This window comes from Salvelinus fontinalis, chromosome 15 (genome assembly GCF_029448725.1).
Source record: "Salvelinus fontinalis isolate EN_2023a chromosome 15, ASM2944872v1, whole genome shotgun sequence".
NCBI classification, from domain to species: domain Eukaryota; kingdom Metazoa; phylum Chordata; class Actinopteri; order Salmoniformes; family Salmonidae; genus Salvelinus; species Salvelinus fontinalis.
In genome coordinates this window covers 42,224,581-42,241,432 of record NC_074679.1, presented here as the reverse complement: position 1 = coordinate 42,241,432, position 16,852 = coordinate 42,224,581, and the positions used below count along the sequence as shown (strand labels likewise).

Here is a 16,852-nt window from a genome sequence, read left to right as displayed (position 1 = left end):
ATGTAGAACATTTTATGGAGCTGTATATATTTTTTTTATGAGATCATCTTTGTGAACAAACAATCACCAATTAGAGCTAGACAGTCATGGAAAATCTAAAATTTTGCTTCAGGACAAGCTAAATCCCTTTTCACCCGCTTTGAGGAGAACACAGTGCCACCGAAGCGGCCCACTAGCAAGGACTGTAGGCTCTCCGTCTCCGCGGCCGCCGTGAGTAAAACATGTAACATTTAAGTGCGTTACCACTCGCAAGGCTGCCGGCCCAGACGGCATCCCTAGCCGCGTCCTTAGAGCATGCACAGACCAGCTGGCTGGAGTGTTTACGGACACATTCAATCTTCTGCTGTCACCCACTTGCTTCAGGATGTCCACCATTGTTCCTGTACCCAAGAAAGCAAATGTAACTGAACTAAATGACTATTGCCCCATAGCACTCACTTCTGTCATCATGAACTGCTTTGAGAGGCTAGTTCAGGATCATATCACCTCCACCTTACCTGACACCCTAAACCCACTTCAATTTGCTTACCGCCCCAATAGATCCACAGATGATGCAATCGCCATAGCACTTCACACTGCCCTATCCCATCTGGACAAGAAGAATACCGATTGATGAACGCTGTTTTTTTTTTACTACAGCTCAGCATTCAACACCATAGTCCCCTGAAGCTCATCATTAAGCTCGGGGCGCTGGGTCTGACCCCCACCCTGTGCAACTGGGTCCAGGACTTCCTGACGGGCCGCCCACAGGTGGTGAAGGTAGGAAACAACACCTCCACTTCACTGATCCTCAACACAGGGGCCCCACAAGGGTGCGTGCTCAGCCCCCTCCTGAGACTTAGAATTACTGGCCAGTATAATAATGGAACACTAGTCAATTTGTTTACATACTGCTTTACTCATCCCATATGTATATACTGTATTATATTCTACTGTATTTTAGTCAATGCCACTCCTACATTGCTCAATCTAATGTTTGTATATTTCTTAATTACATTATTTTACTTTTAGATGTGTGAATTGTTAGATACTACTGCACTGTTGGAGCTAGAAACACTAGCTTTTCGCTACACCCGCAATAACATCTGCTAAATATGTGTATGTGACCAATGAAATTTGATTTGGGTCGCATCCATAGATCCAGAACAAAAAGACTGAACGACTGGGTGGCATCTCTGTATGAAATAGTATGAATAAATTCAGATTATAATTTTTTATTTTTATGAAAATATGTAAATAATTATTTGAATATGTTGGTATACCGTTGTGTAAAAGTGATAATGCCCATCAAGCCAGTGTTTAGAGGATATATTGGCACGGTTTGCTGGCGGGCCAACTTCATCTCGGGCCTAACCGCCGTGCCAATATATCCCCCAAACACCGGCTTCGAGGGCATTATCACTTAATCACACAACGACGAGAGACCAGACCGGATCCTTGCGAGTAACTTACTGTTTGTTTTGCAGCACGTAATCAGGTGATCTAGTTACAGTATCATATTTGAGAAGAAACAATCACTAAATGTTTGCCAGCTGGATATCTTATGTAAGGGATAATCAACAGAAGTGGAACTAACATTTCACAGAGTTAACTTATTTTATAGATCGCATAGAGCCCCGAATTGATTATCCCTTTTATACCATGGCTATAATTTAACCCATTTACCACTAGAAATGTGCTCAAAGTCCACTGAAGTAGCTAGTAAGTTTACTAGATAGCTACAGTGGTTGCCTTGATAACCAAACCATCAGTCCTAGCTTGCTATTATGAAAATCGAATTCAACATTGGCAATCATGTTTCCATTTCGACTTTCTTTCAAAAGCAGCTCAGAGTTCCTTATCAAAATGTTATTTGAATAGACTAAAAACATAACCTGAGGACTAACAATGAGAGAGAACAAACAATATTAATAGCCTATAGAAAAATCAAATGACAAGTTCTCCAGAGTCCAATGAACTTGTGGATACCGTTTTTATGTCTCTGTGTCTAGTGGGAAGCATGCTAGCAGATACCCAAAGACTTCCAGTCATTGGGCTGGTAAAAAAATCTGCGTGGCTGGTAGATTTTTTATTATAAACTGGGTGGTTCAAGCGCTGAATGCAAATTGGCTGACAGCTGTGGTATATCACACCATATACCACGGGTATGACAAAGCATTCATTTTTACTGCTCTAATTACGTTGGTAACAAGTTTACAATAGCATTAAGGCACCTCGGGGGTTTGTGGTATATGGCCAATATACCATGGCTAACGGCTGTATCCGTCGTGCATAAGAACAGCCCTTAGCCATATACCACACCCCCCTGTGCCGTATACAGCGGATGACAGTACCAGTCAAAAGTTTGGACACACTCAGTGGTGTAAAGTACCAAAGTAAAAAATACTTTGAAGTCCGGGCCTCCCAGGTGGCGCAGTGGTCTAAGGCACTGTATCACACTGCTAGCTGTGCCACTAGAGATCCTGGTTCGAGTCCAGGCTCTGTCGCAGCCGGCCGCGACTGGCAGACCCATGGGGCACAATTAGCCCAGCGTCATCTGGGTTAGGGGAGGGTTTGGCCGGCAAGGATGTTCTTGTCACATCGCGCACAAGCAACTCCTGCGGCGTGCCAGGCGCAATGCATGCTGACATGGTCACCAGTTGCACAGTGCTTCCTCCGACACATTGGTGCGGCTGGCTTCCGGGTTAAGCGGGCATTGTGTCAAGAAGCAGTGTGGCTTGGCTGAGTTGTGTTTCGACCTTCGCCTCTCCCGATTCTGTTTGGGAGTTGCAGCGATGAGACAATACTACCAAATTGGATACCATGAAATTCAGTAGGAAAAAAAAGAAAAATTGGTTAAAGTACAACTTAAGTAGTTTTTTGGGGGTATCTGTACATTACTATTTATATATATTTTTGACAACTTTTACTTTAACTCCCAAAAATAATATTGTACTTTTTACTCCTTACATTTTCCTTGACACCCAAAAGTACTCGATACATTTTGAATGCTTAGCAGGACAGGAAAATGGTCTAATTCACAAACTTATCAAGAGAACATCCCTACTGCCTCTGATCTAACAGACTCACTAAACACAAATGCTTTCTTTGTAAATTATGTCTGGGTGTTGAACAGTGCCCCTGGCGATCTGTAAATAAAAAAACAAGAAAATCAAGTCTAATTTGCTTAATATAAGAAATGTTTAATGATTTATACTTTTGATACTTAAGTACATTTCAAACAAAATACTTTGACTTTAACTCAAGTAGTATTGTACTGGGTGACATTCACTTGAGTAATTTTCTATTAAGTGATCTTTACTTTTACTCAAGAATGAAAATGTGGTACTTTTTCCACCACTGGACACTTAATCATTCAAGGGTTTGTGGCCTGCTGGAGGTCATTTTGCAGGGCTCTGGCAGTGCACCTCCTGGCACAAAGGCGGAGGTAGCGGTCCTGCTGCTGGGTTGTTGCCCTCCTCACGGCCTCCTCCACGTCTCCTGATGTACTGGCCTGTCTCCTGGTAGCGCCTCCATGCTCTGGACAGTACGCTGACAGACACAGCAAACCTTCTTGCCACAGCTCGCATTGATGTGCCATCCTGGATGAGCTGCACTACCTGAGCCACTTGTGTGGGTTGTAGACTCCGTCTCATGCTACCACTAGAGTGAGAGCACCGCCAGCATTCAAAAGTGACTAAAACATCAGCCAGGAAGCATAGGAACTGAGAAGTGGTCTGTGGTCACCACCTGCAGAATCCCTCTTTTTTTGGGGGAGTCTTGCTAATTGCCTATAATTTCCACCTTTTGCCTATTCCATTTGCACAACAGCATGTGAAATGTATTGTCAATCAGTGTTGCTTCCTAATTGGACAGTTTGATTTCACAGAAGTGTGATTGACTTGGAGTTACATTGTGTTGTTTAAGTGTTCCCTTTATTTTTTTGAGCAGTGTATATATATATACACATGTGTGTGTGTAATATATCTCAAGGTCGCAAGGCATATGAATTAACAGAAAACAACGGAATTATCACAACACATACACTACCGTTCAAAAGTTGGGTCACTTAGAAATGTCCTTGTTTTTGAAAGAAAAGTACATTTTATCATTTAAAATAACAGAAAATTGAACAGAAATACAGTGTAGACATTGTTAAATGTTGTATATGAAGATCTCGTACAACGCTGTGTACTACTCCCTTCACAGAACAGCGCAAACTGGCCCTAACCAGGATAGAAAGAGGAGTGGGAGGCCCCGGTGCACAACTGAGCAAGATGACAAGTACATTAGAGTGTCTAGTTTGAGAAACAGACACCTCACAAGTCCTCAAATGGTACCTTCATTAAATAGTACCCGCAAAACACAAGTCTCAACGTAAACAGTGAAGAGGCGACTCCGGGTTGCTGGCTTTCTAGGCAGAATTCCTCTGTCCAGTGTCTGTGTTCTTTTGCCCATCTTAATCTTTTCTTTTTATTGGCCAGTCTGAGATATGGCTTTTTCTTTGCAGCTCTGCCTAGAGGGCCAGCATCCCGGAGTCACCCCTTCAGTTTCTTGGTAATTTCTCGCATGGAATAGCCTTGATTTCTCAAAACAAGAACAGACTGATGAGTTTCAGAAGAAAGGGCTTTGTTTCTGGCAATTTTGAGCCTGTAATCGAACCCACAAATGCAGATGCTCCAGATACTCAACTAGTCTAAAGAAGGCCAGTTTTATTGCTTCTTTAAAATCAGCACAACAGTTTTCAGCTGTGCTAACATAATTGCAAAATGGGTTTCTAACGATCAATTAGCCTTTTAAAATTATAAACTTGGATTAGCTAACACATGTTATGACGTTGGCCTGGGGGTAGGTTTATGACAGTCATAAATACCTCTCTCCCCCTTTTTCCTCTTTCTACCCTGCTGATGTGACATTTGAAAATCCTTTGGTTAACATAGAGATTCTGGGAACATCAGAAGGTGGGGGGAAATTAACTATATTCTGGTAATCCGACCAATTGAACATATGCGGTGGTACTTAATGAATATGATGTCAGTTCGGTTGATAGGATGACAAACTCTACAATGGAAAGTCTGCACATTGTAGTTATCGGAGTCACATGGAATTGTTGTTCAATTTAAATGTTTGAATAGAAAATTATTGGTGAAGAGGTGAAATGTAATTTTAGCTTCCAAATGAGAGACTTGGATTTTCATAATGTTAGGGCTCTGCTCAATCAGTGGCCCGCCCCTGTGAAGAGACATGGGTTATAAAACTTTTCAAAACACGCCCTCCTCTCCCTCCACTATATAAAGCCTTGACGAAAATGTAACCTCCTGTTCCAAGTACGTGAGGTCTGCAGCCTCTGCGTTAAAAGGACAAATAACTAACTGTTCCGAGGATGTTGGGATGACGATCCGATATCAGAATGGTTCAGATGTCAACTACAGAACTAAGCCAACCTCAGCGTGAGCTTTGGTTGCAAATGGTATGAACTTTGAACTCTTATTCACTACAGAAGTGATACCTCCTAGCCGTTGAGTTAGCAACAGCAGCTGGAAACGTGGGCTAGGAAAGAAGAGACAGAGTATCCCGTCTACCACACAACGACGTTACTACAACGTATCCAATTTATCACCAGAGATTTCTTCAAAAGGACTCGGTTGGGCAACACGGCCTTCCATCTACGACCAACCTACCGAAGCGCAGATCAGAGTAAATATTTATTGCATTTTCCTTTTCCAAATGGGCGATAATTTAGATGCATAAGATACTGTATTTACGATAGACATCGCTTCTCCCTTTGTTACTCAGTCTTACTGCGCTTTCACTCAAACCCAGCCCCTTTTTCTTTTGTGTAACCAGCTGTCATATCTGTTCCGCCCGCTAGGGACGTTTTCCTTTATGATGTAATTTGTAATCAAGGTATGATTCATTCTGTGTATATGTAATTTTGTGTGATTAGTTAGGTATTTAGTAAATAAATAATTAGACCCAATTTTGTATTGCTGATTCAACTTGTTAGCCAGGGTTCGTGAAGATAACCAAGAATTTACAACTCTCAGATGAGACTGAAATAAGGTGACGATTAATATTGACTGCTATTGATGTAAAATATTACTAGGTCTTTAAGAGTTTATTCGGAAGATAACAGCTCTATAAATATTATTTTGTGGTGCCCCGACTTTCTAGTTAATTACATTTACATGATTAGCTCAATCAGGTAATATTAATTACAGAGAAAGGATTTTATAGAATAGCATGTCATATCACTTAATCCGGCATAGCCAAAGACACGGCACACAACATGCCATTGGAACGCAGGAGTGATGGTTGCTGATAATGGGCCTCTGCACTACGTCGGCGTACAATCAGACCAAGGTTTGAATCTCATGTCAAAAGTCTTCCAGCAAGTGCTACAGCAATTGGGTGTTACCCATCACCCCTCTAGTGCCTACCACCCAGAGTGTCAAGGTGCTTGAGAGATTTTATCAGACTTTAAAGTCTATGTTGAGAGCTTACCGCTTTGGGTTTGAGAAAGACTGGGATGAAGGGGTCCCTTTTGTGCTGTTTGCAGCGCGGGAAGTTGTTCAAGAATCTCTTGGTTTTAGTTCGAATGAGCTCATGTTTGGATAGAATGTCAGAGTTCCTTTGAGCTTGCTGCAGGACACCACCTTAAAAACAAAAACAAATCTGTTGGAGCACGTTAGCACATGGGGCGCACCGATTAGCGTCACCTCGTTAGTCAGTATGTGTTACACCTGTGCTGGCTTGTCCATCGCGTTAGTCAGAAGGTGTTTCACCTGTGCTGGCCCAGGTGATATTTAAGAGCGGCTGGCACAGTGCTCCAGTTGTCTTGAGAGATGTGGAGGGTTAACACCTTTAGTTGGCTCTCCCCATTTGATTTCTAGAAAAACAATCCTTCCCCGTTTTGGATTTGCTCTTCAAGTTCGGTGTGGGTTTTTCTTCTGTTTGCCTCTTGGCAAATTTAGTGGGCTCTCATGGTGGGTGTCTTTTAGATCCCAGCTGTTGTTGCCATTCAACTTGTAGTGGACACCCCCATGAATGTCTTTCAGAACCCCTCAAAACTTGACCCGTTTCGTTTTGGTTGTGGTCAGCGACTCTCGTTAGGTCCACCTTTTTTAGTGACAAATAGAAAGTGTGTCCCCAGCGAGAAACTGTTGTGTGGAGAGGGTCCCTGCTTCCAGCCCAGGTTGCGGCAAGGAAAGGGACAGAAGCAATATTGTTACATTGATGCTGTTGACCCGGATCAGTGGTTGCTGGGGACAAAGGGGGTGAGTGGAACTGGTGTGAAATGGCTAGCTAGTTAGCGGTGCGCGCTAGTAGCGTTTCAATTGGTGACGTCACTCGCTCAGACCTTGAAGTAGTCGTTTCCTTTGCTCTTCAAGGGTTGCAGCTTTTGTGGAGCGATGGGTAACGATGCTTTCAGGTTGACTGTTGACGTGTTCAGAGGGGACCTGGTTTAAACCCAGGCTCGGGCTATGAGAGGGAAGGAAGCAACAATTACTCTTCCACCAGTCTCTGGAAGGAACCAGTGAGGTCACTACCAAGCTACCAGAGTCAAAGTCCCCTCTTGTGCTCATCTCACGGGAAACAGTTGCCGTGGGCTCGGAATCGCCTGCTGCTCTCATCCTGGCTCAGCACAACAGTGACCCTGTGTCGGCCAATGAGCTCTGTAGGGGTGGGGGGGGGTGTAGTCTGTGACAAGCAAATCCACCACTAAAATAGTCCATCCCAGTTTGTCCAACTACATCAAATGGCACTAATGTCTCCATCACATACTGTACAGTCGGCCCCATAAGGCTGTTATACAAGCCTGTAGTGGCCAGGCAGTCCTGTCCCTGGCCAACCCCATGTCATGTGTGCGGTGCCTAGTGCTTTGTGTTCCCTTGTCTTATTGATGCCCCAGCAGTGCCTGCAGTGAGTGCACACACAGTTGGGACTGGATGGCGCCCAAGCCTCTGTATACAATGAAATGCACTGTTTAATGCCACAAAAAATGGCCAGCTGCCTCAGGAGGAAGGGAGGGTAGAAACTATATAGGGAAACACCAAATGGTTTGTGGTCTGCGTCTGCTGCCTATTCATCAATGAGGTTTGCCCATGTGTTTCACCTGTCCAGACAGAGGGTGGAGCCTGAATATTACATGCCGCAGTCTCAGGCACCAAGTGCTGACGAAGCATCCATTCACACCTTTGGTCAAACCACACAGCTGCTAAAAAGGGGTTAGAGCGAAGGTTTCCGCAATCGTAATTTAGGCGGGGTACCCCTCAGTTGTTCCATTAGTCTCAACCTAGAAGCTTCGCGTCAGCAGCTCAAGGTTAGAATCGAAAGGGTTTGGGGCTGAAATATAGTGGGAGGGAGAATCACATAGCTCCATTTTGCAGCAGATTGTCAGAGACGGTCTGTGTTGGATTGTGGGTTCTTAATACATCACTCAGTGCAGAATGCTGTGTTGAATCCTCAAGGAATTAGGTCTCTCGAAATCCATACTTGTCCACTGGTGGTAACTCATCAAATTAGTCCACAGCACTGCTTCAGTTAAAACACTTGACTGCAAAAACCATGCAATACAAAAAAAATAACACCACTCTACAGGGCACTCAAAGCCAGGGGTTGGAACCAACAATTTTCCAATCCCAAAAAATGAATTGTTTCGTTCCACTGTTCCGACCAGCAAAATAAATTCTTAACCGATTCGAAGCCCAAAAGACTACCGGTGTATATTGTTATTTTTTTAACCTGTGACAACAGGTTTTTACATTTAGCTCATTAAATGACTTCACCACCAGTGTGGCTAGAGCAGGCAGGCTAGTTTACATGCATGATGGACAGAGAAGTGTAGCCTATGGCGCAAGATGTGACTGAAATTTTGCGTGTGGGGAAGAGAGAGAGGGTTCAGGAGGAGGCTTGAAGCGCTGGGCATCTTGTTATGTACATGCATTACCTGAATTAGGCCCACAGAATTATACCTACAGTAGGAGGAACGGCTTCCATTGAGGAACTTTATGTTCTTTGAGCTAGCAAGCTTGTGTGCAGAGCGGCACCAGAATGAAAAACACGTCTTACCTTTTTGTAATTAATAAATCCAACATGAAATGTGATAACTGAGCTATAGTATCCTTAACTAGCATTGAAAAAGTTAATCCATTCTTCTCTAGCCAATTAAAAATCTCTCCCCATCTTCTGAGTCAAGCCTGTAATGTCGGGGGGGGGGGGGGGGGGGGGGTTGCCTAAACACGCACAGGCAAAGATTTTCAGCTTGCAGGTTAGACACTGGAATATGTTCGAGTGACAGAGTGAAGGCTTTGCATAGGCGCTTTCTTGCATTTTGTTGTGGGACTAGAAAAAAATGCCTGGAACGTAAAATAATGCTATTAACCCGTTCCCCTGCTTTTAAAATAACGGTTCTGTTCCGGAACAGTATGAATTACTTTCGTTACAAGTTCCGTTCTGTTTTCTGAACTGGTTCCAACCCCTGCTCAAAGCTGGAATAAAGAACTAGCCTTGCGCACGCCTTATCTTGAAAACAAAATAGTGATGCGTGTGTTGGCAGATTAATTAAAAATCACAATTACCGATTTTGTACTAGAATTAGAAACTGACGCTCATTCAAAATGTCTGACTTGACGTCGGTACAAGTACTTTAATTCAAGCTCAACTTACTACATAGTGGAAGTATGGTCCCTATTGAAGTCATTCAGAGGAGTTACTAAGAAAAGCTTCCTCAGTCACTGTTTCTTTCTTTCAGTCAAGTCAAGACTTAGTGTTGCCGTTAGTGTTGGGAAGGGGGAAAAAGTGGCGTTTGATTCCGACTGCTCCGAGGGAAACTAGGAGGGATTTTTTTTGGCAGGTCCTCCGTCCCACCATTCCTGTGGTTCCGTATGAGTTCACGGAACACGGAGCCGAGTGGCCAGAAATAAACTGTTTGCTCATGCGTGGGTGCAATGAAATAGTTCAACACCCAAACGAGAGACAAGGGCTCTTTTCTCTTCTGCTAGACAGGACGGGGGTCTGGGACTTTTCCTCTTCAGAAAAACAGCTGGAAGACGACGAAGTGGAGGGTTGAGGCTGGGGAGACCTGAGCAAATCTGGAGTGTTGGTCACTGAAGAATGGGGGTGTCTGGGAAGGAGTGGTGGTAGTAGTTTCTGAGCAGGGGTGGTGAAGTTGGAGATTCAGCTTCAAATTCCACTTCAGCCACTACTACCTTTTGCTTGATAGATTAGTAGAACATATAATTACTATCCAATATATGTCTATCTTGGATGACATGTAGCTTGTATCAAAGTTACTTTTATCTTAAAAAACAATATACTGTTTGGCCACTGGAACTTCAGGGGTTTGCAGTAGCAATGATTTGAAGCTGTTCACTAGTGCAGTGCAATACACTATTACCCTGGTTGTCCCAGGTAGACAAAAAGGGCACCCCTAAAATACAAGACATTAAAGAGGTCCTAACATAACTTCATATTATTTCCCTTCACCATGGCTTCGTTCTTCCATTGGAAAGCCCTATTATATCCTCTGCTGTTACTTCCCATGCCCACATTCCTAGACAATATCCCCATCATCGGAACCCATTCACGACTTCAGCAAGGAATGCCGTTTTCCGTCCATGGTTTTTCATCAGCGGTGAACGCAGGGAAGCATGACGTTAGGCCTGGGCGATATGGCCTAAAAATCTTTTAAAAATTCAAACATGAGTGATTCATGATAGCTATATTTTTTTTAATTCTCTAAATAAGCTTTGTTGCATAACTAAAAGGTCAATACACTGCATCTAAAACAGAAATCAGGGCTTATATAATTATACCTAGGCTAAATATAAACCAAATATTTTCTGCTTTTTTGCAATAAGTCGGTCTATAAAAAGCCATTTTTGTTACAAATTTAACCAGAACCATGCACATCCACTAAATACCAAATTCCCTGTAGCAGATATTATAGAACACAGGTCTCACAAACAATCTCAAGCCCACCTGCTAGTATGTAGCCATCTGATCTTTATTTTCAAGTCTAGCCAAATTGGATCTATTTGCTTGCTAACAAGGTAGAACTGTTAGGTATACATCCTCCAGTCCATTTGAACAACATAGCATGTGAACTTTGTTTAAATGTGGAAATCATGTGGCCTACGTGGAAAATATGCTAATTTCTCATATTGAGAACAGGTTGCCAATTCCTTATCTAAATGTGTATTTTTATGCTCATTGCAAATGTATAAAACAGACGGCTAGCGCATAAGTCTGTGGCTAAATTGCTGCTAGAGGTATGTGGTACGCAATGACGCTTGCGACGGAAACGGAGCATACATTTTCCACAATCATGTTTATTATTACTCCCGTTTTAGTAGGGTCTGCTCTGTTCTACAGTTTGGGAGTTCAAACATAAAGTGTATCATTAGAAAGATGATGTTCTCTACTATTACAGTACAAGAATGTCTCAAAGCGTTTTGGCGTCCATATGACCGATTCTGTTGGCTCAAACGCAAATAGTTAGTTTAAACTGCTTATTGTCAGAGGAAGAAGTGATTATTTTGGGGCTTGGTGTCTGTGTGCGAATGGTAAGGTGCACAGTGCACACAGCACAGAAGGAGCGAAGGAGACGAGGCCAAAAAGTTAAACACGCATAAAAACCTTCATTCTTGCGATACAGGCATTTAGAAAATCGCGCTAAAACTTACTTTCAAATTCATTTGATAAAAATCGCCCAATCCTCCATGACATCTGAAATGAGGCGACCAGCACCAGATTATTATTAGGCTACAACATGCAGTGAACCAATCTATTGAGAAAGGTGCCAAGAGATGAGCCTGGTCCCAGGTCCGTTTGTGCTGTCTTGCCATTCTGTCGTCGGAATCACAATGACCGTTGCATAGGAGTTAACAAGACAGCACATACAGATCTGGAACCAGGCTAGAATAAGATCAGACACGACCAGTTCCTGACAAGTCCTCATGATATGGACAGTGTGGTCCTTACAAGTAAAGACACTATGGTCCTCCTAATGCTACTTGACAGCTCCCTGAGGTGGCTATGCCATCATGTCTGTGCCACACTGAATTATCATCCTCGTCTCCCCAACTTTGAATGAGCAAGCGGCGCTACCAACTCTGAACCAATCCAGCTACTCGTCCCCTGCGGTACTAGAATGGTGAAATGACACTGCAGACAATCTCAAATACGACAGCCCTCCATTTTGCCCATAGAAGATGACTACGGTGTTCTTAGCATTGCATCTTAGTACTGACCAACAGAGCACCTGTTCATTTTGAAGTGGATATTCCTGGACATATAGACACTGATATTAGCCTAGATAGTAATAGGCTGAACATGACAGTGGAGGATAATAGGATAATGGAACGTGTAAGCGTTGCATTCTCTTTCTCAATAAGAAAAATACGTCTGCTGTGCTTATCACACCGGGAGGGAGATTGAGAAAAAGGATTCTGAGCATGAAGGAGGGAGGGAAGAGAGAGGGTTAGTAGAATTAGAAAGGAATAGAAAAACACGTCAGGACTGAGCAGTGCCACAGCACAACAACAAAAAACAATTAGGTAAAATGACTTGAACAGAGGTAACTTCCAGATTCGATCAGCACAACAATAGGTCTGATAATCCTCCGTAGAAATTCAATGGTGAAATCGCAATGAAATTAAATGTGGGTAAAACTTTCTTTGGATTGTTAGTCTGTAGAGCATCTACAGACTATCTGCTAGCCCTAACCTTAACCCTTGTTGTAAAACGAACCGTCATCTTAGCAAGCAGTTGCTTATCAACAGAGAGTATGACCATCTTTAGAGCATCTACAAATGGTTTATCCAAATAAAGTGTGACCTCATCCAGTGGCTAAAATTAACCCCCCCCCCCTCTCCCTTAACCTAGTCACACACACAGTCACACACTGATCATCAGTCTTTGGGCTCTTGACTTGCTGTGACAAGCAGCAAATAAGTTGCATCACTTTGTCGGGAGAACAAAGCAGCCTCTTCACGCAGTGAAATAAGTAGGTACATTCTGGATTCCTTTCATTAGTACAGTACATTCCAAATAGTTGAACCTTTCCACTCCACTTAGATCTTCCAGCTACAAATTACCCCTGCGAGGGCCACGTGCATCAATTTCTACCACAAATATGCCGATTTTTCCAACCTTCTCACAACAACAAAATAGACATCAAAGACTTGAATTGATACATCTTAAATCCGCCTGAGACTTTTTGAATTTATTTAACCCGCCATCCACACTTCTGTGTCTGAAGACATTACAATGAACAGAACAATGTGACTCAGACAACCATACACTTGATATCAGTGTAGACAGAAAGAAACACCAGGATTGTGGGTGTAATTCCCAGGGCAACCCATACATAAAATGTAAGCACGACTATAAATCACTTTGGATTTTTTTTTAAAAGCATCCTTTGATCTCAGTGTACATCCAACTAGGGCTTGGGCGTGAGCCACCTAAGGACTTCATACAGTCCGTCATTGTTTCCAAATCTATATTGAACAATAACAGGGGCTGTACTGCATTAAAACGTCCTCATATAACTGGGAGAACACAGTGCAAAGAGAGGCTGAGAGAGAGGCAGCCACTGCCCACTAGAAACTCTGATGGGAATCCCATGTTGTGGTGTGTGTACGCGTGTGGTGTAGGGGGAAATGATAACACATCCATCTTTACAGACCGTTTCTCAATGTGTATTAAAGCAGTGCCGACCGACAGATGTGGTCCTGGCTATACAGCTGTAGACATTGGATCAGTACAGACGCAGTGTTTATTCTCATCATCCCACAACACTAGCCAGCGCTCCACTCTATTTTTCATGAGCCGGTTTGGTTGCCAGGGTGTTTGTTTCCATGACCACATACCAACTTGATGCAACAAACCAGACCACCACCACCCCTAACCGATTTAACCCCACGGTAGAACACTGGAATCGTGTGTGATCTGGTGTCCTATTCAAAGATGCCAGGCCAGCTAATGCATCGTTGCCATGCCACATTACACCGACTCTGGCAATGGGCACAGTTAACCCTTCGCTGTCTGTGGAAGGACGTAAGGTAGTTACAGGGAATGACCTGAGCAATACCTTCAAATGTGTGTTTGTGTGTGTGTGAAGTGGCACCAGTGGCAAAACCACTCATCCTCTCCCGGCCAACTTCAACGGAGCATCGCCATTATCCACTTAAAAATGGACAGTCAAGATAGAGATGGTGTGTGTGTCGGTGTGCCTACCTGGGTTATTGGCCTCTCCCTCCAACACGTGAAGCTCGGTGCAATCAGCCAGGCTGTGCTCCAGACACAGCTGCAGGAAACGGGCCTGGGTCTGCGACACCCGCTTCAGCAGCGACAGCAGAGCCACCGTCTGCTCACACTCATTCCACCCCTTAAACCAGCTTCCCAGGATGCCCACCTGGTCGCGAAACATCATGGTCTGGGGCACAGGCACCAGGCCGAACAGGGAAACCAGTTAGCGACCTTCCTGGTGTCACGGGAGAATTGAGTTAACTTGGTGCTCTGGTGGTTAAACTTTGGGTCAAAGCTTGTGATGGATGTGCTCTTCTTTTTGCCTGTTTTTGTTGTTGATGTTGAGTGGAGCAGAAATATGTATTTTGAGCAGGAGGGGTTTGAGCTGTTGTGCTCAGTTCAAGTGGCTTAGCATCATCCAGGCTTTTAGAAAAGCAGGTGTACTGAAGTTTCAGCTTGAGGGGAGTGGTGGCACGGTGCTCTCCTAGGTGCATCTGCACCAGGGGGTGTTAACATTCAGACAGGAGAGTCGGCTTTCCTCCTGCACTCTGCGCTGTCACACCAGCATTACTTTTGTTGGCATTTTCCACAGGGATCCCATTTAGATCTGAAATGATGGAAATAACTGGTTGGGAGACACTGTCACACATGGTCTGTCAGTAACACACACACAGCTTGGCGTCCAAAACCCATCTAGTAAAGTCTTTACCGACTGTGAACTCCAAATGCAGAGGAAATGTGACAGCCAACACTGCTCTCTGCAGACTTGAAATAGACTGTTATTTAAAAACCATTTTACATTGAAACCAGGAGATTAGTGACACCCATTGCCTACCGAAACAAAGCCTGTATGCGTCATACTTCTCATTTAAAAGTAGCCCTCTCTCAGTAGTAATTGGCGCAACATCCCGACGGGTAGGCTATTTCCAAAGAGAAAAGCGCCGGTCCCTTACATCATAATGTTACAGACAGCTATGTTCAAAGGGTCCCTGCTGTAAGCTATATGATAAAGCTTAAATGATTGCTTTCCACCACACATTGCCTCGAAAATAGCCTGTAGACTGTATACTCGGTAGACTGCCAACTAGGCGAAACTGAAAGTACCCTGAATGAAAAGACCGCATTCTTTAAAAAAAATATTACCTTAAAAATAGGTCCATGTCAGCACTAACAGGTCTCAAACGGTCACTTTGCTTCATCAGCACTGGGGCAATCATGTCGCAATCATTGCCCTACACGAGCACCGAGGATAGGCTAGATCTTTTGGAAAAATGTAGAGGTGATGCGATTCGGCGCGAGGAAAATTAATAGGGATATACATTAAATAATTGAGGAGTCTCAAATGCGCAATCTAGAACATTCCCAAAAAAATGTGCCCAATGCTTAGCTATGTTACACTGTAATGCAATACCTATTCAGTCTAGTTTCCATAAACTCCAGAGAGCCAGACCCAAGCGTTAAGCATTTCCCCGCAAATTAAACGTCCAGCTGGACACATTGTATTCCCCCTATTAAAAAGTTAGCCTACTGTATCACCGTTTTTTAAGTTAGCATATTTTCTATTACCGATGTAGCCTACTGGACAGCCAACTCGGCGAGAGCAGTTCAGACAAGATAGTCGACAAACATATTCCAGAACTTTGGTAAAAAAGAAAATGTTTAAAACGTTACTCACTTCCATGCACAACTGCATCGGTGGTGTTGATCGCAAGACGGGGGCGCAACAAAGTTTTAAATCGTGGGCAGCGGTGCCCCTTCACTCTGCATCTGTGTGTTTTGCCATCTTGATTTAACTTTTTCTCCCGCAGTTAGGTTACTCGTGTTGTACCAGAGGAGAGACTCGGCATTGCTTTCCACATGCGAATAATTAACCCGAAGCATTACGTCAGGGGCTTGGCAGCACAAGGAAGCACACAAATAGATAATGGGGTTAGGGACAGATCACATAGCCTACCAGCAACCGAGACGACAGAGGGATTAGCATGTTTTAGAAAGGGGAAAAGAGTTTTCCCTAGCCAAGAGGACAAAATCAGTGTGAAGCTATGTGTGAATATGCAACAGGGGCGGGAGTTGCCTCAGTGTGTCCCGTTCACTTATCTGTACAATAATTTCACCTACATTTGCAAAAAGCAGGTCGATAAAAGATGAATACGTGGCGAAAGATACCTTTGTCGGAGTTGATCATTTGGCAGTGTTTACATTACAGATACAGGATGAAGAGAAAGATTCTATCAACGAATGTACCTCCCTGTTCCTGAAGTTCTTTATTGTACATTTAGCTCCAATGTGTGCGTTCCATACAGCAGAGGGCCTCAAACACCCCACCGTCTGGTCTGGTTCAATTCAAAGATAAATAGATATTATTAACATTGTTTCAATGATGGTAACAGAAACAGTGATACATTGTATCATGTTATAGCAATACAGCAGCTGATACAATGTATCGAGTTACAGTATCAGTTGGCAAAATAAGAATTTAATGCGTGATGTTACCAATCTCCGGAAACACAATTTGATATTTAAATTTGATACAATTGGTATCTTATGTTTTATGTGAAAAACCTTGATGTTTTTTAGCATTGAGAGTTTTTTGTTGTATTTGTTTTTATTATTGTCT

The 16,852-nt window shown here is 43.3% G+C and overlaps 1 protein-coding gene across 3 annotated transcripts in view; it reads right to left on the bottom strand.

Moving 5' to 3' along the window:
• Nucleotides 1-16,259, bottom strand: part of samd4a (sterile alpha motif domain containing 4A) — a 103,601-nt gene extending 87,342 nt beyond the window's left edge. The window contains exons 1-2 of one of the 3 annotated variants that reach the window (XM_055863877.1): nt 15,911-16,259; nt 14,224-14,842 (exon numbers count right to left, since the gene is read on the bottom strand). In XM_055863877.1, coding sequence (XP_055719852.1) covers nt 14,224-14,419 — 196 coding nt within the window. In that variant the 5' untranslated portion in view covers nt 14,420-14,842; nt 15,911-16,259. The remainder of the gene's footprint in view (nt 1-14,223; nt 14,843-15,910) is intronic. The other 2 variants (XM_055863876.1, XM_055863878.1) reach the window with 2 other exon arrangements.
• Nucleotides 16,260-16,852: the final 593 nt, after the last annotated feature.